The sequence below is a fragment of the Terrapene carolina genome, unplaced genomic scaffold, assembly GCF_002925995.2.
Source record: "Terrapene carolina triunguis isolate 2854851 unplaced genomic scaffold, T_m_triunguis-2.0 Scaffold130, whole genome shotgun sequence".
NCBI classification, from domain to species: Eukaryota; Metazoa; Chordata; order Testudines; family Emydidae; genus Terrapene; species Terrapene triunguis.
The window spans coordinates 27,857,322-27,877,341 of record NW_020664481.1 but is presented as its reverse complement, the minus strand read 5'-3'; the positions used below and the strand labels follow the sequence as shown (position 1 = coordinate 27,877,341).

General features: G+C 42.4%; 1 protein-coding gene across 8 annotated transcripts in view; it reads left to right on the top strand.

Moving 5' to 3' along the window:
* CHD9 (chromodomain helicase DNA binding protein 9) overlaps window positions 1-20,020 on the top strand; it is a 180,955-nt gene that overhangs the window by 148,504 nt on the left and 12,431 nt on the right. For 4 of the 8 annotated variants that reach the window (XM_026652905.1, XM_026652903.1, XM_026652904.1 and 1 more), the window contains 5 exons: window positions 608-771; window positions 7,251-7,523; window positions 8,285-8,453; window positions 11,173-11,312; window positions 11,968-12,189. In XM_026652905.1, the coding sequence (XP_026508690.1) occupies window positions 608-771; window positions 7,251-7,523; window positions 8,285-8,453; window positions 11,173-11,312; window positions 11,968-12,189 (968 nt within the window). The remainder of the gene's footprint in view (window positions 1-607; window positions 772-7,250; window positions 7,524-8,284; window positions 8,454-11,172; window positions 11,313-11,967; window positions 12,190-20,020) is intronic. The other 4 variants (XM_026652907.1, XM_026652910.1, XM_026652908.1 and 1 more) reach the window with 3 other exon arrangements.

The following is a 20,020-nucleotide window of genomic DNA, read 5'->3' as shown; positions in this document are numbered from 1 at the left end:
AACTCAGATTTTAAAAATGCATGTTTAAAATTGTAATATTATGTGGACACATCATTTAAAAAAAAAATTTGGGGGGGGGGGCAAATGGAGCCTTCTACACCCCATCCAATAAGTGAAATGGACCACACATAAAAAGTAATATCCCCTCAATAGATTTACCACACTCTGGTGACAACCACTTTGCTTTCCATACTTACTTTTCTGTTTAAAAATGGAATTGATTTATTGTCTTGAACTCACATTTCGTTTCCCTTCAAAATGAAATGTGCGTGTTCTAAAAAGTACACCAGGGATTTCATATCAGACTTTAGCAAGCAACCTGTTTTGAAATATCTGAATACTTCACATGTTAAGCTCTAGAAAAGAGCATAGGAATATAGTTATGTGCAGAGTAGTAGTAGTTCACAATTTACGTAGAAGAGCCTCAGCACTCCTAATTTAAAAATCAGCCTTGCATATACCCAGAATAAAAATTTCATTTTTCATTTTATATTAGTGTTCAAATTTTTCTTTCCAAACCTTTACATACTTGGTATGAGCATCCTAAAAAAAAAAAAAGGTATATTTTTCTATACAGCTTCAAGTTATATGTAGTACTTTTATTTAGCAGAAGGAACCCCTCACATCAAAGCATATGACGAAGAGAGCGTAGCCTCTCTGAGCACCACACAAGATGAGACCCAGGACTGTTTCCAGTTGAACAACGGGACGCCAAATTCCAACTATCTCTTGCAAGGTGGATATATGTTGGCTGCATCCTATTGGCCAAAGGTAAGTTTGTAATACCATTTTCAAGCTCAAATGTGATAGCTGGGTCATTTTTCTTGGGGGTTGATGAGTTAAAATAGCAAGCTGGTGGTAAATCCTATTGTGACTATGCCAATATGACGTTTTGGGTTTCGACTCAGACCAGTCGGGTTGTGTCACTGCCTGGTCTGGAACTCTGGATGTCTTAAATGCTATGCTGCTGTGGCTTATAGCCCTGACACCAACAGCCGGCATACACAGGGTGACGCCAAGACCCTCCCTGTCCTGTATTTTCTCCAAAATGTCTGCCCTGTAGTGTCCAGCCCTCTCACCGAAAACTTACAGAAGTTAAGTTTGCTGCTCCCTTCAAGAGACAGTACCCGGAAGCTTATTACCGTAACTGGGGTTAACACATTGAGTTGGTGTATAGTATAAATAAAACAAGTTCATTAAACAAGCAAACAAAAGTAAAAAATGCTTCTAAGATTAAAACTTAATTTCAACAGGTTGCAATCTTTGCTTAAGCAGTTTTCTCATCTATATTCAGTTCCCAGAGACTTCAAACTGCTTGGTTAAAGGATCCACTATTCTGTGATTTCAAGAGCTCTGGCCCCTTTAGTCTCTCATGTGACAGAAGGCAAAATGGCTTTCTCTCTTTATATCTTCCCAAAGTTCAGTGATGCTGCTTCAAGAGGCAGGAAGGCTTCGGGTGCGGGGGGTACACTCTCCATACCCCATCGAGATTAAGAGATTAAGTGGTCATCTTTCCCCACTTGCTCTCCTGATGGTTTTGTTTACCATGCATGTATATGTCCTTTTCTTTGTCTTTGGTCACACCTTGCTTAATTTACACCAGAAACACATTCAAGCAATGTGAAAACACACTCAGTTAATGCTCAGGCGCAGCATCTGTAGCTTCCCTTAAAGATATCCCTGTTACTGAAATCTGCAGAGCAGCAACCTAGCACTTTGTACATGCCTTCACTAGACACTGTGTACAGGGTGTGAACAACTGCGTCTGATGCAAAACTACCCTGCCTAGAGAAGCAATCGGTTATGTCATAGGTTTCTAGGCACCTGCCTCCTTAGAGAGACGGCTTGTGAATTGGCAGTAGTGCACTACACATAGGGACAATCCCTGGAAGAAGGAGGATGGGTAGTAACAGGAGTTCTTTGAGATATCTTTTCCCTATATATAGTGCACTATCTCCCCTCTTTCCCTGCTCCCTAGTCTCCTACTGGCGGTAGAGAAGGAACTGAGATGGTGGCAGTCTGGCAATCCCCCCTTCTATTCCCTTGATGCGGCGCACAAGGGGAGTAGAGGCACATGGGTGGACCAGATGGACAGTGCTAGGTAAAAATCTATAGTTTTTGGAGTGCTTGCTCATGTCCATTCCATATTAGGTGTGTGTGCTTGCTACATGCACCAGTGCCAGAAGTTTTTCCCTTAGCAGTATCTGTAGGGGACTGGCTCTGGTGCCCTCTGGAGTGGCGCCCGCATGGCGCGGTATAAGGGGCACCACCAGCTCCCCCCCCACTCTGAGTTCCTTCTTGCTGCCAGTCACGGTGCTGGAACTTCTGCTGCTTCAGCTAGCTTTCGCTTAGTTCAGTGTGTCTCAAAAACATTTCTTTTTAAAATAGTTGTATATAGTTTAGTATTTACCCTGAGTATTAGTTCTTGTTAGTTGGTCCCAGACAGGACTCAGCCTAGGGATGGGGCATGCCTTGATCCCCAGGCTTTAAACCATGCTATCATTGTAAGTGGCCCATGCCCATCAGCGACCCGCACGTTAGCTGTTAAGGTGTCTAGGAGAAGGACACATAAGTGACACGTGTTGCATCTGTAAGTCGTCCAAACCCAAAATGAAAAAGGAGAGAGACATCCATCTCGGGGCGCTCCTGATGGGGTCAGCGCTGACCCCAGCACCCGCCGATGCCATCTACGAGCCGGCACCGATCCCCCTCTCCAGCCAAGAAGCTCAAGAGGTCCGCGAGGGGAAGATCTCCCACTTACCGTAGGGAAAGGAGAGGGCCGGAGGAAAGCCAAGACCCGTGCTGGGCGGCTCAACACCTCCATCAGGGAGTTGGGTCCCAGCTCATGTCGAGCCCCTCCCATACTATGCCTGCCACAGCGGACAGTGACGAGGGCTTCCGTCAACTCGAAGTCCCATCGACGCCCGAGTCTCTGCAGGCAGTGCAGGAGATCCTGATGCTACCGGCGAATGACAAAAAGTCCACATTCGTTCTGGTCCAAAGGATAGAGTTCATCGGAGCGGTGCTCAACTCGACCTGCGCCAGAGCGTTCCTGCTGCTAGGAAGGTAACAGACGTTGACGGACCTCATCGCGGAGGTCTTCACATTCCCCCTCACTATGGCCAGGGTTTGCCTGTGCCTGCTGGGTCACATGGCAGTGTGCACATACGTTGTCCACCATGCCAGGCTTCGGATGCGGCCCCTGCAGCAATGGCTGGCGACGGTCTATTCCCAGTCCAGGGATCACCTGGACAAGGTCGTTACCATTTCCCCCGACAGTACTCGCCTCACTGGTGGACCGATCGCATGACCATCCTACAGGTGGTTCTGTCCGATATCCCCCATCACTCCATCGAATTGGTATCAGACGCCTCAGACTTCAGCTGGGGCATGCATCTCGGCGACCTCCAGACCCAGGGTATTGGTCCCCGGAGGAGATGGTATTACACATAAACGTCAAAGAACTTAGGGTGGTTTGCTTGGCATTCGGAGTCTTCCTACCTTACCTGTCGGGCAAGGTAGTGAGAGTCTGACGGACAATACGGCCTTGATGTTCTACATCAACAGGCAAGGGAGAGCATGTTCGTAGATTCTCTGCCAAGAGGCACTCTGTCTTTGGGACTTAGGCATCAGCCATGAAATCCATCTGGAAGCTTGTCACTTCCCTGGCATCAAGAAAACGCTAGCAGATCACCCCAGCAGGGACTTCTCCTCCCACCACGAATGGTTGCTTCACACGGAGGTAGCCTGCATGATCTTTCAGGTGTGGGGAACTCCCCGAGTGGACCTGTTCGCCACCAGGCTAAACAGGAAATGCCACCGGTTTTGTTTGCAGCCAGGCCTGGGCAAGGACTCCCTCTCCGATGCCTTTCTCTTGTCGTGGTGAGGGAACCTGATGTATGCGTTCCCTGCGATTCCTCTCAGCAGCAGGGTCCTGGCAAAGATCAAGAGAGAGAAGGCACAGGTTATCATGGTCGCCCCGGCTTGGCCTCGCCAGCACTGGTTTGGCACACTCATGAACCTGGCAGCAGCCCCTCCCTAGCCCCTGCCCAACTGTTCCCACCTGCTCCTCTTGTGGAAGGTCTCCTTCCTAGTGGCAATTGCGTCAGCTCGAAGGGTCTCTGAAATCAGAGTGCTTACGTCAGAGCCACCCTACACGGTGTTCTATAAGGACAAGGTTGAACTGCGACTGCACTCTGCCTTTTTACCAAAGGTAGTTTTGCAGTTTCACACTAATCAGGACATATTTTTACCGGTCTTCTTCCCAAAACCTCATAAATCTGATAAGGAGCGCAGGTTACACACTCTGGATGATAAGAAAGCACTAGCCTTTTATATAGAAAGAACTAAGTCGTTCTGTAAGTCGACACAATTTTTCATCACAGTAGTGGACAGAACGAAAAGCCTACCTGTTTCTGCTCAGAGAATTTCCTCTTGGATCACCACCCACATCAGGTTTTGTTATGAACAGGCAAAGGTACCACTGCTGGCGATCATTACCGCCCATTCCACCAGAGCGCAGGCCTCGTTAGCAGCCTTCCTGGCCCAGGTGCCAATTTAAGATATCTGCAAGGCCGCTACCTGGTCATCCATCCATACCTCCATACCCATTGCACCCAGCAGGTTCAGGGTGATGCTAGCTTTGGCAGAGGAGTGTTACAATTCTGAGCTTACCTCCAGGGATACCGCTTGTGAGTCACCTAGAATGGAATCGACATGAGCAAGCACTCGAAGAAGAAAAAAGGTTACCTAGCTCTCATAACTGCTGTTCTTCAAGATGTGGTGTTCATGTCCATTCCATAACCGGCCCTCCTACCCCTCTGTCCGAGTTGCCGGCAAGAAGGAACTTAGAGGGCATAGGGCTGGCGGCGCCTCATATACCCCGACTCCAGAGCATGCCAGAGCTGGCCCTACGGATACCAGTAAGGCAAAAAATTCCAACAATGGTGCATGTGGGCGCACACACACCTAGAACGGAATGGATATGAGCAACACATCTTAGAACACCAGTTACAAGAGGTAACCAGTAACCATTTTTTACTGCATGGTGAGTAAATTTATCCTTTTGCATGCATCAGTGGCTTATTCTCAACTGCACTAGTGGAAAACGAAGAAGATTTTGTAAGTTGTTAAAATGTATACTTAAAATACAAACTTTAATCCTAGTGTTTAGTATACTTTTGACAATTGCCTTCACAGTGGAAAAGGATAGATATTATTTTAAAAATGAAAGATTAGATTAGCTTTGACACTTGAAGTCAAAATCAGAGGACCCAAGGGAAATACTTTATGGGCATCTAAAGCCAATCCTGTTTTCACAGTCCCCTGCTATGCTTATGGTTTGCAGTACATCTGTCTTATAAAATCACCTACTTCTTGGAGGTGCTAGTTGGATTTTAAGTAGATTCAACTTCATTTTTGAATTTTCTGGGATTTATATTTTTTCAGTAGTTCTAAAGTTGTTTTAACACAATTTTGTAAAATGTAAGGGTCACTGGTATAATTCTTCTACATGCTACTTTCCAAAGAATCTGTGTTCCCCTCTACAAAACAGTTTTAAATTATGTAGTTACCGATAACACAGTCTTAGGGTACGTCTTCACTACCCGCCATATCGGGTAGCAATCGATTTATCCGGGATCGATGTATTGCGTCTTGTTAAGACGCGATATATCGATCCCCGAACGCGCTCACTGTCGACTCCGGAACTCCACCAGAGCGAGCGATGGTAGCACAGTCGACAGGGGAGCCACGGCCATCGATCCCGCGCCGTCTGGACCCCAGGTAATTCGATCCAAGATACTTCGACTTCAGCTACGCTATTCACGTAGCTGAAGTTGCGTATCTTGGATCGATATCCCCCCCCAGAGTATGGCATGTACTACATTACAAAAAATAGCTATCGGTTTCTTAATTTGCAGTGATAAAGATCTCATTCACCGGAGGCAGGCATGGATTGGACTGAGGCTTGAAAATACGCAGCCAGATTGGAAGCTTCTGATGAAGGCATTGCTTTCAGAAGTCAAGCAGCTTAGGGAGAGCCTGAAAGGGAACTTCATGACAAAGGAAGAGACAAAAAGGGTGGGGGAGCTCAGAAGAGGGAGATTAGTATTAGTATCTGAAATTCAGGAGCTTTTAATCTCCACTATATTAACATCACGAATATTTTTCTTAAAAAAACTTTGATTTCCATGTTCATGATTTTCAATTTTTAAGAGCGCCACTTGAGCTCTTAAACGATCTAACTTTCATAGGGAAGGTGGAAGGCCAATTTATGGACACCCACAAATAGAGGCATAACAAAACAACTAATCATTTTTGAAAATGTAGGCCCTTGTTCTGAGTATAGTGGTGTAGAACATAATCAGGATTAGGAGAGAACTGTAAAGAGCATTTTATATATTGGGCAGTTCTAGTGTTCACATATCTTGGACAAATATGTATGCTCTAACGTATCAGCAAACTTTATGGATTTTATTTTTATATTACATAGCTTCTAAAAGGGTCCCCTACATTTTATTTGGGGAATTCAGCATGTATTGCTTAAGGTCTAAGTACATGCTTGACTTTTCAGTGGGACTATTTGTGTGTTTAAAATTAAATATATGCTTAGTGCTCTGCCGGCTTGGGACTTAAGGTATTTGAATCTGTTCCATTCCGGATTCAAACATGACAACAGGAACTATGAATAAGAGCATGCACATTTATTTTTATATTTGTGGTTGTTTATTATATTATTGTAACACCTACAAGCCGCAGCCTAAATAGGATCCCATTAAGCTAGACACTGAACAAACATATGTTAGGTGATAGCCCAAATGGTCATGGCCAAAAATCTGCAAACACTTCTGCACTGTTTCATTTTACTATCCACAGTATTCCCATTAAAATTAATGGGACTACTCATGTGAGTAAAGCAAAGCATGTGCTTAAGTATTTGCAGGAGCAGGACCTAAATAGACAAGATACACAGAGTGGAAGAAAGGAAGTATCATTGTCCACATTTTGCAAATGGTTATGTGAGGTATAGAGAGATCATGTGATCTATCTAAAGTCACATAGGAAAACATGTTGTAGAGCCAGGAATTGAACCCAAATCCTGAGTACAAGTCCAGTGACTTAACCATAAGATCATCCTTTCTCTTCTTTGTAGAAGAGTAAGATTTGCATTCTGAATGGCATAATGTATACATTTGGTAAGCAGTTCCTTTGTAAAAAAAAAAAAAAAAAAAAATCTCTTTTTTTTCTAGGATCGAGTTATGATTAACCGACTAGACAGTATTTGTCAAACAGTGTTGAAAGGTAAATGGCCTTCAGCAAGAAGAAGTTATGACAGCAATACAGTAGCATCTTTCTACACAACCAAACTTCTGGACAGCCCGGGTGCAGCTGCAGACTACAGTGAACCTAGTGCACCAACACCCCCAACTGCAGGTGTTAAGGAAGAACATGATCAGTCGCCACAGATGCCAAAGGTGAAGAAGCATGTACGAGAAAAGGAGTTTACAGTGAAAATCAATGACGTATGTTTATTTTTATTGCCCTAGGACCTGATTGCGATTGCGGTGTGCGGCATGCTTTATCTGCAAGTGGCTGCCTGCTCTCACTCTTACTTCCTTTGCACATTAGTTTACGGGTATTTGGATATGTTTCTTTTGGGCATTGAGCAATTTTAAATTTGCATATCCTACTAGAGGGATCATCATTGAATGTATGTCCCTCTTTAAACTTCTGAAATCCTGCTGTTCAGATGCTTCCTCAAATGGTCTGTTTTATGCAGTTTCTAACAAACTGGTTAGTTGCATAAATAATAGGTGTTTCCAGTGAGTTTGGCTTTTTTTGAACATTTTAGCATGCCCTACTCAAATTAGCACTTTATAATTTCACGTGCTTTTAAAAAGATTACAACTAAATTCTGTAGTTTCACATACATACTAGAGGTGTCTAAAATACCCATTTCCTATATTTATAATTTGAGAGTTGTTGGTAGTAAGTACAAATGGATGAGAACTCTGTTCTAGTAATTGGATTTGGGATTTGCATAGGATGAGACTAAGGAAGTAGATAGATGTTCAGTGTCTGAATTTTTCAATTAAGATATTAATTTATTCACAATTTGTATTCATAAAGGTGGTCCTGTAAAATTTCTGGTTAGATTGGTTACTTGGAAGAAAAGCAAGGCTTGATTAAAGTCTTGTGTGATCTCATTTTCTCTCAACTCTTCTGGAATAGATGTGTTTTATGCAAGAATCCTGAACTTCTAACCCTGGCATTTGTTTAACAGGAAGGTGGTTTGAAATTGACTTTTCAGAAGCAGGGGTTGTCTCAGAAAAGGCTATTTGAAAGTGAAGAAGGCACGTTAGGACAGCAGCAATACCTGGCTCGGCTACGTGAGCTCCAGAATGCTTCAGAGACCAGCCTTGTCAATTTTCCAAAATCCTTACCAGAATCAGGTAAACATTATGACTTATAATAGTGTCAATTTACATAATGCTCCCTGGTCACAAGAATCTCTTTGAGACTGTACATTGTAGGGAAATAGACAAAGAGCCATTATACTTTGTCTGCCATTTTCTATCGGTGTTAATTTTCTGTGCATTCTTTATAATCTGTCTCCTGTGCCTGAGGCAATCAAAGAGTCAAGTATAGTAGTATAGAAACAGTTTTGTGCTTTACTACTGTGATCCTTAATAATATTCTGAACAAAACTGTATTATAGTTCAATCAGAAATATGTATTACAGCTAGAAAGTAGCCTCTGATATGGATCCTCAATTTTTTGTAACAAGGAATGTTTAGATTTAGGTATTTGTTTTGGATCTATTTCTAATTATAGCTATGAAAGTCATTAAGTTCCAGAGGTTAATTACACTTGGGGGGGGGGCATTCCTTTTATACTTTTGAAATTTACATCTCCATTTCATTGGATGCCTTCTAGTTCTTGTGATGGTGTCATGATTTCTTTGGTGCCATTATGGTCTCATTGTGGTAAACTTATATTTAGATTTTTCTATGGATATTTAGCCTAGTGATTGTCAATAGCTTTATTATATAAATATGTTTTCAGAAAATGTCTAAAAGGGATATTATTTACCCTGTACATTACAATAGCTTCTTAAGAACTTAATATAATTGTGTGTGTGTGTGTGTGTGTGTGTGTGTGTGTGTCTATACACACACACACACACACACACACACACACACACTATATACAGAGAGAGAGAGAGAGAGAGAGTAACCCAGTAGACCGTAATGACTCTTATGGAGACATTATAATCTCTCACGTATACCTGAGTTATGCATGTGAGTAACCTTTATGAAAAGTAATGTCTGTAAACATGAAGTAGACACAATATTTAAGATGTTCATAATATTGACCAATTGTTTACAAAGTTTTTAAAATCTAAGCTCGAGTTACAGCAATTCCAAAATATATCTTTAACTTTGAAAAATGTACACATTTTTCATTTATGTAGAATAGAAGCTTATTGAAATCATTTTGTTGAATACAAGCTACATAAAAATACAGAAGTAGAAACTTGGTATGTCAAGTTTCAACTTAAAACAGGATAATACATCTAAGATCCTTAAGCCTATTAAATATGTACGACAGTGTTGTCAACTTGTGCAATATTTGGGATCTTTAAGGATTCTCGTTAATGTCTTATTTTTTCTTCAATCTTGCAAATTTTTGCCCTCATCTAAAATGGCTGCCATATCCCATTACCATCTGGATCTGAAGGCAAAAGCTTCCCTTAGCAAGGTGGATTGTATATCCATTTGACCTTATCAGATGAAAATGAGGCTGCCCTTAGCAAAGATAGATGACATTCTATTGGTTTCCTGTGGCTCTGAAGCCAGGCTACTCTCAGGGAAGAGAGTGTCCCATTAGTCACTGAGGGCCAGGCAAATATAAAGGTGTTAGGAATGGGACTGTAGGGACTATCAGGGAATGGAGTGGGTTAGGGAACTGGACAGGGTACTAAGAATCAAAGGAATGTGAGAAGCAGAGTACAGATGGGATGGGGTACTAGGGAATGTTGGGATCAGGAGGCCATCTGAGAGGTGGCAGGAGGATATGAAGGCAAAGTGAGAGGAGCTGAAAGAGTGCAGAGGAATGTGGTGTGAAAGAGAATGTGATGGGTAAGAAACTGTGAGGGAGGGAAATATGAGTGGGGGTGAATGTAGGTGACAGTAGATTGTGGGGAAACATGCAGAAAGAATGTGATTGGAGCAGCTGCCTATCCTATTTAGCTAAGGACTGGATAGAATGGAATTGCCACATGCCCCCCAAGAGGACAATAGAAGGTAAGCAGAGTTCCCTCTAATCAGTAAAAAAAAGATGCTGCATTTTTGTGTGTATTTAAGGTAGCATTTTGACCCTAAGATGATCACATACACAATGTGCATGGGCAGCTCCCCGTAAAGGTGAAAAATCAAAAGACAGGTGAAAAACAGGGGTTTAAAACAAAAACAAAAAACCCAAACCCACTATGTTTTTAAGTCAATCTTAAGATGTTATTTTGGAAGATGGTGTAGTCTCTCATATTTTGAATGTTGAGCTTGTCAATATCTTGATGGAGATTCTTAAATGGGTACAACTTTCTAGGAATTTAAGTCCAAAACATGTTACCTTAAAATTGGTTCAGTATGTTGGTGAATGATATTTACATATAGAATACTGATTTAAGAACACTTGCTTTCCTTTTTTCAACATCACCAATTTGGGTGATACTTCACAAACAGTTGTGTCTTCCCTGCTGGCTTTAGAGCGGTTGTCTGCTAAAAACACTGTTCTGAGCTAATCATGGTCAGGCTAACAGCACTGAATGATGTTGGTTCGCAAATAAAGAAATAAAATGCACCGATTTTTCTGTACTAGAAAATTAAATTAAATCATTTGGAGTTAAATGATCTTTCCTTTATACAGTGGAGATGGAAAAATAGTTGATAGTTTTAATTTTAATAGTACTAGCAGCTGCAACTATGATGTATTGATCCCTTTTTTTTTTCTGTACTTGTTACAGGGTCTCTTTAGCAGTTAGATGATTTTTTGTTTATATGTGGGAATTATCTTTAAATTACTCTATTTCAAATTATGGAACTTTTTTATTGAATGTGTTCCTGATTATAGACGGAACACACCTTTGACTAATTATATTGCATTTGATAGGTGCTTCCAATCAGTTAACAGCTAATGCTAATGGAGTGATAGTCGACAGCCAGCCTGTAGTCAAAAAGAGGAGAGGAAGGAGGAAGAATGTAGAAGGAGTTGACATCCTCTTTATAAATAGAAATAAACCACCTAATCATGTAAGTAAATGTGATTCTGTATCCAAAATATGAGTTCCATTTTACTGTGAATGTCTTCATTGAGCATATTATGCTGTGAACAAATAATTGCTAAACTTTAGCATTCAAATTATTTCATCTGGAATTAATCAGTATAAGCTTATAATTAAGGTCCTACTTAACTTGCAATGCTGTGAAAATTGCAGATTCTGCAATATTACGGCTTCCACTGCAATTTTGACAGTGGGAGCCCCGGCTCCTTCTGTCAGCCCCAGGCAGATGTCAGCGGGAGCCACCACTCTCAGCCATGGGTGGCCAAAAGTGGAAAATCGCAGAAAAGTAATAATGGACTTTATTAATGCAAATAATACGGTCCAGTATTACTTTTCCGCAATTTTCCATGGCTTGTTCACAATTTTTTGATAATCATTCCACAATTCAAGTATTGCCTTACTTATAATCTTTTAAATGCGAACTGGAAAGGTTTTTTATTAAAAACAAACAAAAAGCCACATCTATAATATTGCTTAATTACAATATGGAAAATTACATATAGATCTCTTTCAGAATGTAATTGGCTGTGTATTTAACTAAATTGGAGACCACCTACAAATTCTTTGTGACATTCATTTTCCAATATATTGCATATTTCTCAGAACATTTTGTCTTTCTACAGGTTAGTCCAGGCATTAACACCTCGCAAGTTGCTCCAGTAATAAACCCAACACTTACTTATGCTCAGTCCCAAGGTCTACTTGATGCAGAAAGCCCAGTTCCTGTCATTAACCTGAAAGATGGAACAAGGCTTGCAGGGGATGATGCACCAAAAAGGAAGGATTTAGAAAAATGGCTTAAGGAACATCCTGGTTATGTTGAAGATTTAGGAGCTTTTATTCCTGTGAGTATTCTTTTGAACTCTGCTTTACCTAAATAGTGAGTCTCATTCTGCCTCTGCATACTGTATTTCAATTTATAATATATGCCACATGGGATTCCTTATTCTCTTATTTTTTTCTTCTTCTTCCCCTTCTTTATTTTCACTTTATTTGAAGAGGAGGTAGATGGGATGGTCTCTTCATTGCTATCTTTCTTCTTCCCATCTCCATGCAATTTGTACACTAAGGCCAGTCCATGAATATAGCATTTAATCACTAATAAAAAATAATCAATAGCAAGATGCATTATCTGTTGCCATTTTTTATGGAGACTAATCAATTTCAAATATTTCTTTAATGAAAATTAGGAAATATGTATCTATGTGATGTTTCATTAGTTATAAATGACACTGAAAATGGGTGTATGTGCATTTTCACAATTATGCAAGAGGAGTAAGTTGGTTACAGTGCGATAAATGTCATAGGGACCTATATTTTAAATGCTTAGTAGTGTCAAATGTGAAATGGATTTGCTATTCCCACCTTGATACTTCTGCGTTTGTGATCTACTGACCCATAAATCTGTACAGAACAGACATTTATGGGATTAAAACCAAAAATTTTCTGTTCTGTAAAAGTGTTTTAATATGAAGTAATATCGGGTAAACTGGTATACCCGGAAGTAAAGTACTCCTGAAAATTGCAACTTTATCAGTACAAAAGGGGAAGCAGGAAATGATGAGCTTGAAATGGACTTGTTTGTGTACCTTTTGTCTTGCACTGGGTGTATATAAATTTAGTTAAATTTTTAACTAAATTCTAATATTTCGGTTTAAGAATAATTTCAAATAACTATTAGAAGCTGAATAACTAAAAGGAGGCATCAGTATTCTCCAGCTACCTGTATCAGCCTCTCAGCCACTTTTTCTCCTCCTCTTCTTCGTGATTGGTTCATGTCAGGCCTGTCCATTCTGTCCGTGCACTGTTGGTAGTAAACCTATCAGGGTATTAGGCGCTTGAGGGTGCTCTTTTTATTCAGAATGACTAAGTATATTAATACAATCTGTTGTAAATATTTCATTTTTATTCCAGGATCTTGCCTGTGCACGTTAAACAATGTGGTTTTTTAACTAGCTTAATAGTCAAGTCTTCAGAATGCTGAATGCTGATTCGTTGATAGATAACAAAAGTGCACCTTGATTATCTACATGCCCCTCAGGTGCAGACTCTTCACGCTAACAGGGAAAGTCATATCTAACGAATACTTTGTCTTACAAAGTTATGATTTTGACTAACTATGGCATTGCTAATAATCCTGCTGTATTAGAATAAATATGTAATACATGTACTTCTCATTATTGCTGTAGCCACCAGTCTAATCCAAATTTGACTTCAGCCAAATGCTATTTCCAGTTTTTTTGTTCAAATAGTAAAATTAAGCAGTCAGTACACTCATAAATTAAACATCTCGGCTTATATCGTTCTTACGGTAATACTTAAAAACAGTCAGTGACTGTATGGCACATCAAAGGTAGTAAAAACTCTGCAGGTGTGCCTCCTGTTGTGGTCCCTATATGCTGCTCTAGTGAAGTATTTGGACTGGAGAACAATTTCCTCAGCACAGGAGCACCAGAGGTCCAATGTAAGTGTCACTATGCGGTCCCTTGAGTAACTTCCAGCTGGAGGGGGCATGTCAAGCAGTTTGGTGAGAGTCCATAGTGATGATCACTGCAGAGATTTTGTGCTGTGGTGCAGCCTGTAGGCCATCTTGAGGAGTCTGCCACAAGTTAGTACAGAACTTACCATTCATCTCCAAGTGATCTTCAAGTGATGGTCTGTATGTGTATTCCACACATGGGTATGCATGCGCCTGAGTACACAATTTTTTGCAAGCATTGTCTGTTGGGCCGCATATGCTTTGTAGTTCTCCTTGTGCTCTGAACTGGGGGCATGAAGCAGTGCGGGCCAATGCTTCTCCAGGTCCTTCTTACCACTGGATGGTCTGAGTTGAAATCTTTGATAGCTTCAGATCCTTCCTATTGTATCACTTCTGTAAATATATTTTAAATAGTTTTAGTATTTTTCTCATATAGTATAGTTAGTTATTTTCTGTTTCCCTCTACCCCTTCCAAGAAGGAATTTTTTCCCCCAAGAAGGCTGAGATTATGCCTGGGATTCTGAGGTTCAAAAACTGCGTTTCCTGCCCTCCCTCCATTTCTGTGAGCAGTGAACATCAATATTGTGTCTGCTGCCTGGGTAAGGCTCACATCTCAGCCAAGTGCAGCATCTGCTGCTCCTTTCGCCCCAGAACTCATGAGGGTTGGGAACTGAGACTTAGGAAACACCTGATGGAGAAGCCTATGAGACACTAATCAGATCCAGGTCAGAGACACCCATCCACCCCCAATACATCAGTCTCATCAAGCATAATTTCAGGAATGGAGGCTAAGACTTCTAAGCCGCTTCCCATGAGATTAAAGGGGTAGGGACAAACTTTCTTCTTTGAGGACTCCTTTGAAGAGAAAGGAGCCCTCCCTGACCCCGTCAAAGTCAGAAGAGCCTGCACACATGGGCATCAGGGACTTAGGCCCAAGTAAATCTCAGCAGGAGAAAGTGGCATGCAGGGGTACAGATCCGCTGATTCTAGCATCAGTTCCTATGGCGAAGGCTCAAGACAAACAGAGCAGACGTGGTGCCTAAAGCACATGGCCCAGGTGAGATCAGACTTCCACTGTAACCAGGGAAATTTCTGTTCCAGTGGCTCCATCAGTGAACTCTCCCCACACCTCTTGACGGTCTGAGATCTTTGTCTCCATGGAGGACATTTTTGCTCTCCCCTATCATCTGCCCCTCCTGTCGAGATCATCTTTATCTCAGGACATTGTCACTCCAGAGGAAGAGACTATCCCAAGGATACAGAGTAATTCTCCCTTCCCAACCTGCCAGCCTTGGTGCGCAGCCATCAGTATTCTCAGTAGTCCAGGATCCAGTCTTTTTCTTACACATACCCCTGATTGAGAACCACTGGTCTAGAGGAACAGCTATAGCCATTATTATGAGGAGAGACTTGTGGTTACAATCTTCAGGTTTCCCTAGATAGGTACAGACTACCATCCAGGATCTGCCCTTCGATACGATCAATCTGTTTCATGAGGAGACAGATACATCTCTCTGCTTCCTCAAGGACTCAAAGACAACTCTTCACTCTTTGGCATCTCTGTACCCATGCCCCCAAGAGAAAACATCACAGACAGAGGGATAAGGTGAGACTGCCTCCACAGCTCTTTTATCATCAGTATCCTCAGGCAAATAAAAGAAAGAATGTTTATAGGCCCAGGAATACAATCTCTGCAACATCTTACTCTAACCCCTAGTCCAAGAGTTTCTTTTGACGAGACTGTAGAGACTCCCACATACTTTACTGTTGCCATATCATTCCCCTCCTCAGATTTTTGGAGGCCACCTTACCCATTTTGCTGGCAACTGGAGGGCCCTAACTGCCAACAAATGCGTACTGGAAATTATTCACGGCAACTATCTGATTGAGTTTCTGGCTACTCCTACACACAAACCCCCTTCACAGTTCCTTTTCAGGGACCATTCTCATGAGATGATTCTCTGACGGGAAGTGGACTCACTTCTCCTTTGGTGAGCCAGAGAAAAGGTTCCACCTAAATGACAAGGGAGGGGATTCTACTCCCCTTCATTTTTGATCCCCAGAAAGAATGAGGGATGGAGGCCCATTCTCAACCTATGACAACTGAACTTATTCATCCAAAAGCTTTAAAATTCTGCAGGATTGCCTTGGCATCAATAATTCCATCCCTAGAGGAGGGCACGTGGTTTGTAGCTGTCCTCATGGAAGACTCATACGTTTGCATAGATGTTCACCCACCCCACAGAAGGTTCCTAAGGTTCCTCTTTGATCAAGACCATTACCTATTCAGAGTCCTCCCCTTTGGGCTAGCCATGCAGCACCCAGGGTGTTTATAAAGGTTTTCAGTAGTGGTGGAGCTTGAATGAGAAGAAGGGGATTCACCATCTTTCCATACCCTGATGATTAGCTTCTGATGAGCAGATATTACGAAGAAGTCTGGAGAGCAACCTGATTCCTGCTCAGTCTACTGCCTTTCTTAGGTGTTTGCATTAACCACAAGAAATCCATATTAACCCCCATAAATTTCATAGGGGTGACATTGTATTTGGCCACAGCAAGAATTTATCTACCTCTCAAGAGGTTTCAGGCTAGGGGCGTTCTCCTACACCAGGTCACTATCAGACCCTGGACCTCAATCAGAACTTGCCTTTCCCTCCTCAGACACATGGCACCATGCACACACATGATGTTATTTGCCAGGCTTCATCTTCGTTGTCTTCAAGCCTGGTTTCTCTCTGTGTACTCACCAGAGAGAGATAACATCAACAACGAGGTGGCAATTCCATCCAAGGTTTTGGACTCTGTCATCTGGTGGACAAAGCCAAAGTTCAGGTGGGAATCCCTTTCTTCACACTGACTCCCAAGGCAGTCATCTTCACTGATGCGTGCCTCTTAGGTTGGGATGCTCATGTGGGTGATCATACAGCACAGAGCCTCTGGACCCTAAGGAAGTCCAGAATGCATGAATTTACTAGAACTCAAGGGGTACATTGAGCCTGCAACGCCTTCCTCCCACTTATCTGATCCTGGCATGTCCAAGTAATGTTGGACAATAGGATAACTATATTCTGTATATACAAGTAATGGGAAACGAGATCCCCCTTCCACTTTGTATAGAGGCAGTCAACCTCTGGAACTGGTGCATCAGCCATCACATACTCCAATCAGGAGTATACTTACCAGGGGTGCAGAATTCCCTAGCAGACATCTCAGCAAATATTTTTCTGCTACTCATGAATGGGAAAGTCACAATTTGGTTCTCTTCATGCAATGGGAAATGCCATCCTCAAACCTTTTTTGCCTCACACATTAACAAAAGCATCCCCCATACTGCCCCAGAGTGGCCCTGGGCAAGGTCTCACTGGGAGATGCTCAGCTGCTATTATGGAAGGATCTACGTCATTCCTCCCATTCCATTAATACCACAGGTTCTATAGAAAATCTCTCAAGACAGAGCTCAAATCATCCTTACTGTGCCCAACTAGATGATCACAATGGTCCCTTTGGCCTTGGAATCTGTGAATCTATATAAAACTGGCTGAGATAGTTCTGGTTTACAGATCTACTGAAGTTTTCAGCTCAGCCACCATAAACATCTGCCCATTTTCAGGCACCCTGGTCCAGAACCACTGCAGATCATAGCCTGGTATTTGAATGGGCATCAAATGTAGAGTGCTCATGTTCCAGAATGGTGCAATCTATCTTTAACAAAGCAGGAAAGACTCTACTAAGATATGTTATTCAGCCCAATGGAAGCATTTTTCCACTTGGTCTCAGCAACACCAGAACTGGCTGGAATCCCTGCTATCCTGGAATATTTTCTTACCTATTGGTCCCCAGGTCTCACTTTCAGTTCCTTCTAAGAGCATTTAGCAGCAATCAGTGCTTTTCATCCTCTGGCAGATAACCACATGATCTTCACTCATTCTGTCACAACTCACTTTTTGAAGGGGCTTCTTAGATCCTTTCCACTATTGGTGAAGTTTGCACCTCAGTTCTGTCATTTCTCACCAGCCTCCCCTCGAGCCTCTGGCCACATGGTCTATGGTTCTTCTGTCTATGAAGTTGGCCTTTCTAATCACTATAACATCAGTCAGAAGATTCAGCAAGCTGGGGGGACTTATGGTAGACCTGCCGTATATTGACTTCTCTAAAGAAAAAGTCTCATTACATCCCACCCCAAATTCATCCCTAAAGAAGTTTCTGAGTTTCATATGAGTCATACCATCCACTTACCATTTCCCCCCCTAAACCACGTGCCTCAGATGAAATGAGGAGGCTGTGTTCTCTGGATGTCCGAAGGGCATTGGCCTTTACCTACAAAGAACAAAAGACATTAGAAAGCCATCTAAACTATTTGTTTCCGTAGCAAAGAGATCATGGGGTCAAGCTGTATGTGTTTAGAGATTTTCAAAATGGATTTCTGATTGTATTATCCTTTGTGTTATCAACTAGCTCATGTTTCCCCCTCTTCCCAGAGGGAGTGAGGGCTCATTCTACTAAAGCTCAAGGAACCTCTGCTACATCTCTAAAACTGTCTCTACCCTGCCAGGAGGCCGATACCTAGTAGAGATATGTAGGGCAGTTACTGGAAGATACAGCTGTGAGGATAGTAGTATTACAGTCAGCTATCACTTCTTCATCCTCACACCCAACATGCATTTGAGTACTGCACGTTAATCTCCCACCTGTGGAATACATATAAGGACCATCACTCGAAGAAGAAATGCAGGTTACTTATCTGTAACTGGAGGTTCTTCAAAATGTGCCGTCCCTATCTGTATTCCACTCCCCACCCTCTGTCCCTTCTGCTCCGGATTTTTTGGATTTGAGGTAAAAGTAGAAACTGGAGAGGCATCGGTCCAGACCGCCCTTTATACCCTCGGTTCGGAGCACAAGGAGAGCCATGGCACATGTGCAAGTTAAAAGATGCTGCTTGTGAAAAATTCTTGACTTAGGCATGTGGTGTGCATGCGTATCCATGTGTGGAACACAGATCACACATCTCAAAGAGCCTCCTGTTTCATTTAAGTCACCTCAATTTTCCTTTTCCTGTTCTTTTCACCACTCTCCTCCCCCAGCAAACTAGCAACTGGGAGTGACAACTTAGTATTTCATACTCATTACATCCCAATGAATGCCATTACTCTACTATATGTTGACCAGCTGATAGTTAATCTTTTCCAATTATACATTTACTTAAGTGTATTGATACATTTTAAAAGAACATAGTCTGAATGTCCAGCATTTTATACTGAGATTTTCAGAGTAGTGCAGGGGATTTGACCATGCACTGCTCTGAGACTGTCTCAGTTTTTAAAATCAGGAGATAACAGCTGTACAGTACTGCTCACTTAGTCATCCCAGTTAACATTATTTCATTGTTGTGTTGCTGATCAATTAGAGAACATGCTGGTTTAAAGTTGCTCAATGCTCCCTTATAACGTCGTTTGGCAGCTGCCTGCTTTGTCCACTGCTTGGAGAAAGAGCAGCCTGTTGGAGCTAGCTGGTGGGGGCTTTGGAACCAGGGCGGACAAGCAGCCCCCCTATCAGCTCTCTGCTCCCCTATGTTTTCTGTGCAGCAGCCACCCAGCAGGCTATCAATTGCCGGGCAGTTCAGCTGTCCCTCCCCCGACTGCCATGTGCTGCTCCTATCCTCTGCCTTGGAGCTGCTCTCGGGAGCCTCCTGCTTGCTGTGCAAGGGGGAGGAAGAGGGGTGCTAATGTCAGGGTGTCCCCCTCCCCACTTCCCCCCACTCCTTTACCCCATCTCCAAAGAGCGGAGGGGACCATGACAGGGCTCAGGACGGAGGGAGCTTGCTGGCTGCAGCTGCTGTCTCAACTTGCTGATCTACTTTAAAAGGCAGTGTACTTAGAGTGGGGTCAGCATACTTAAAGGGGCAATGCGCGCGTCTCTCTCTCTCACTCACACTCACACACATACACGGTGTGTGTCTCTGTCTCTCTCTGCCATGCTGTCTCCCCTCCCTCCATTCGTGCTGCCTTGTAGAGTGTGAGGCTACATTAACAACGTGTTAACCCCTGAGGGGTCTCCGAGTAGTTGTTCATCATTTAGCAGTAAGGCATTCCCTGGGAAATATCCAACCCTCTTCCACCCTCTGACTTCACCACCTCAACCAAGCTTCACAATCATCATTGCTGTGTACAGTATTAAATTGTTTGTTTAAAACTTATACT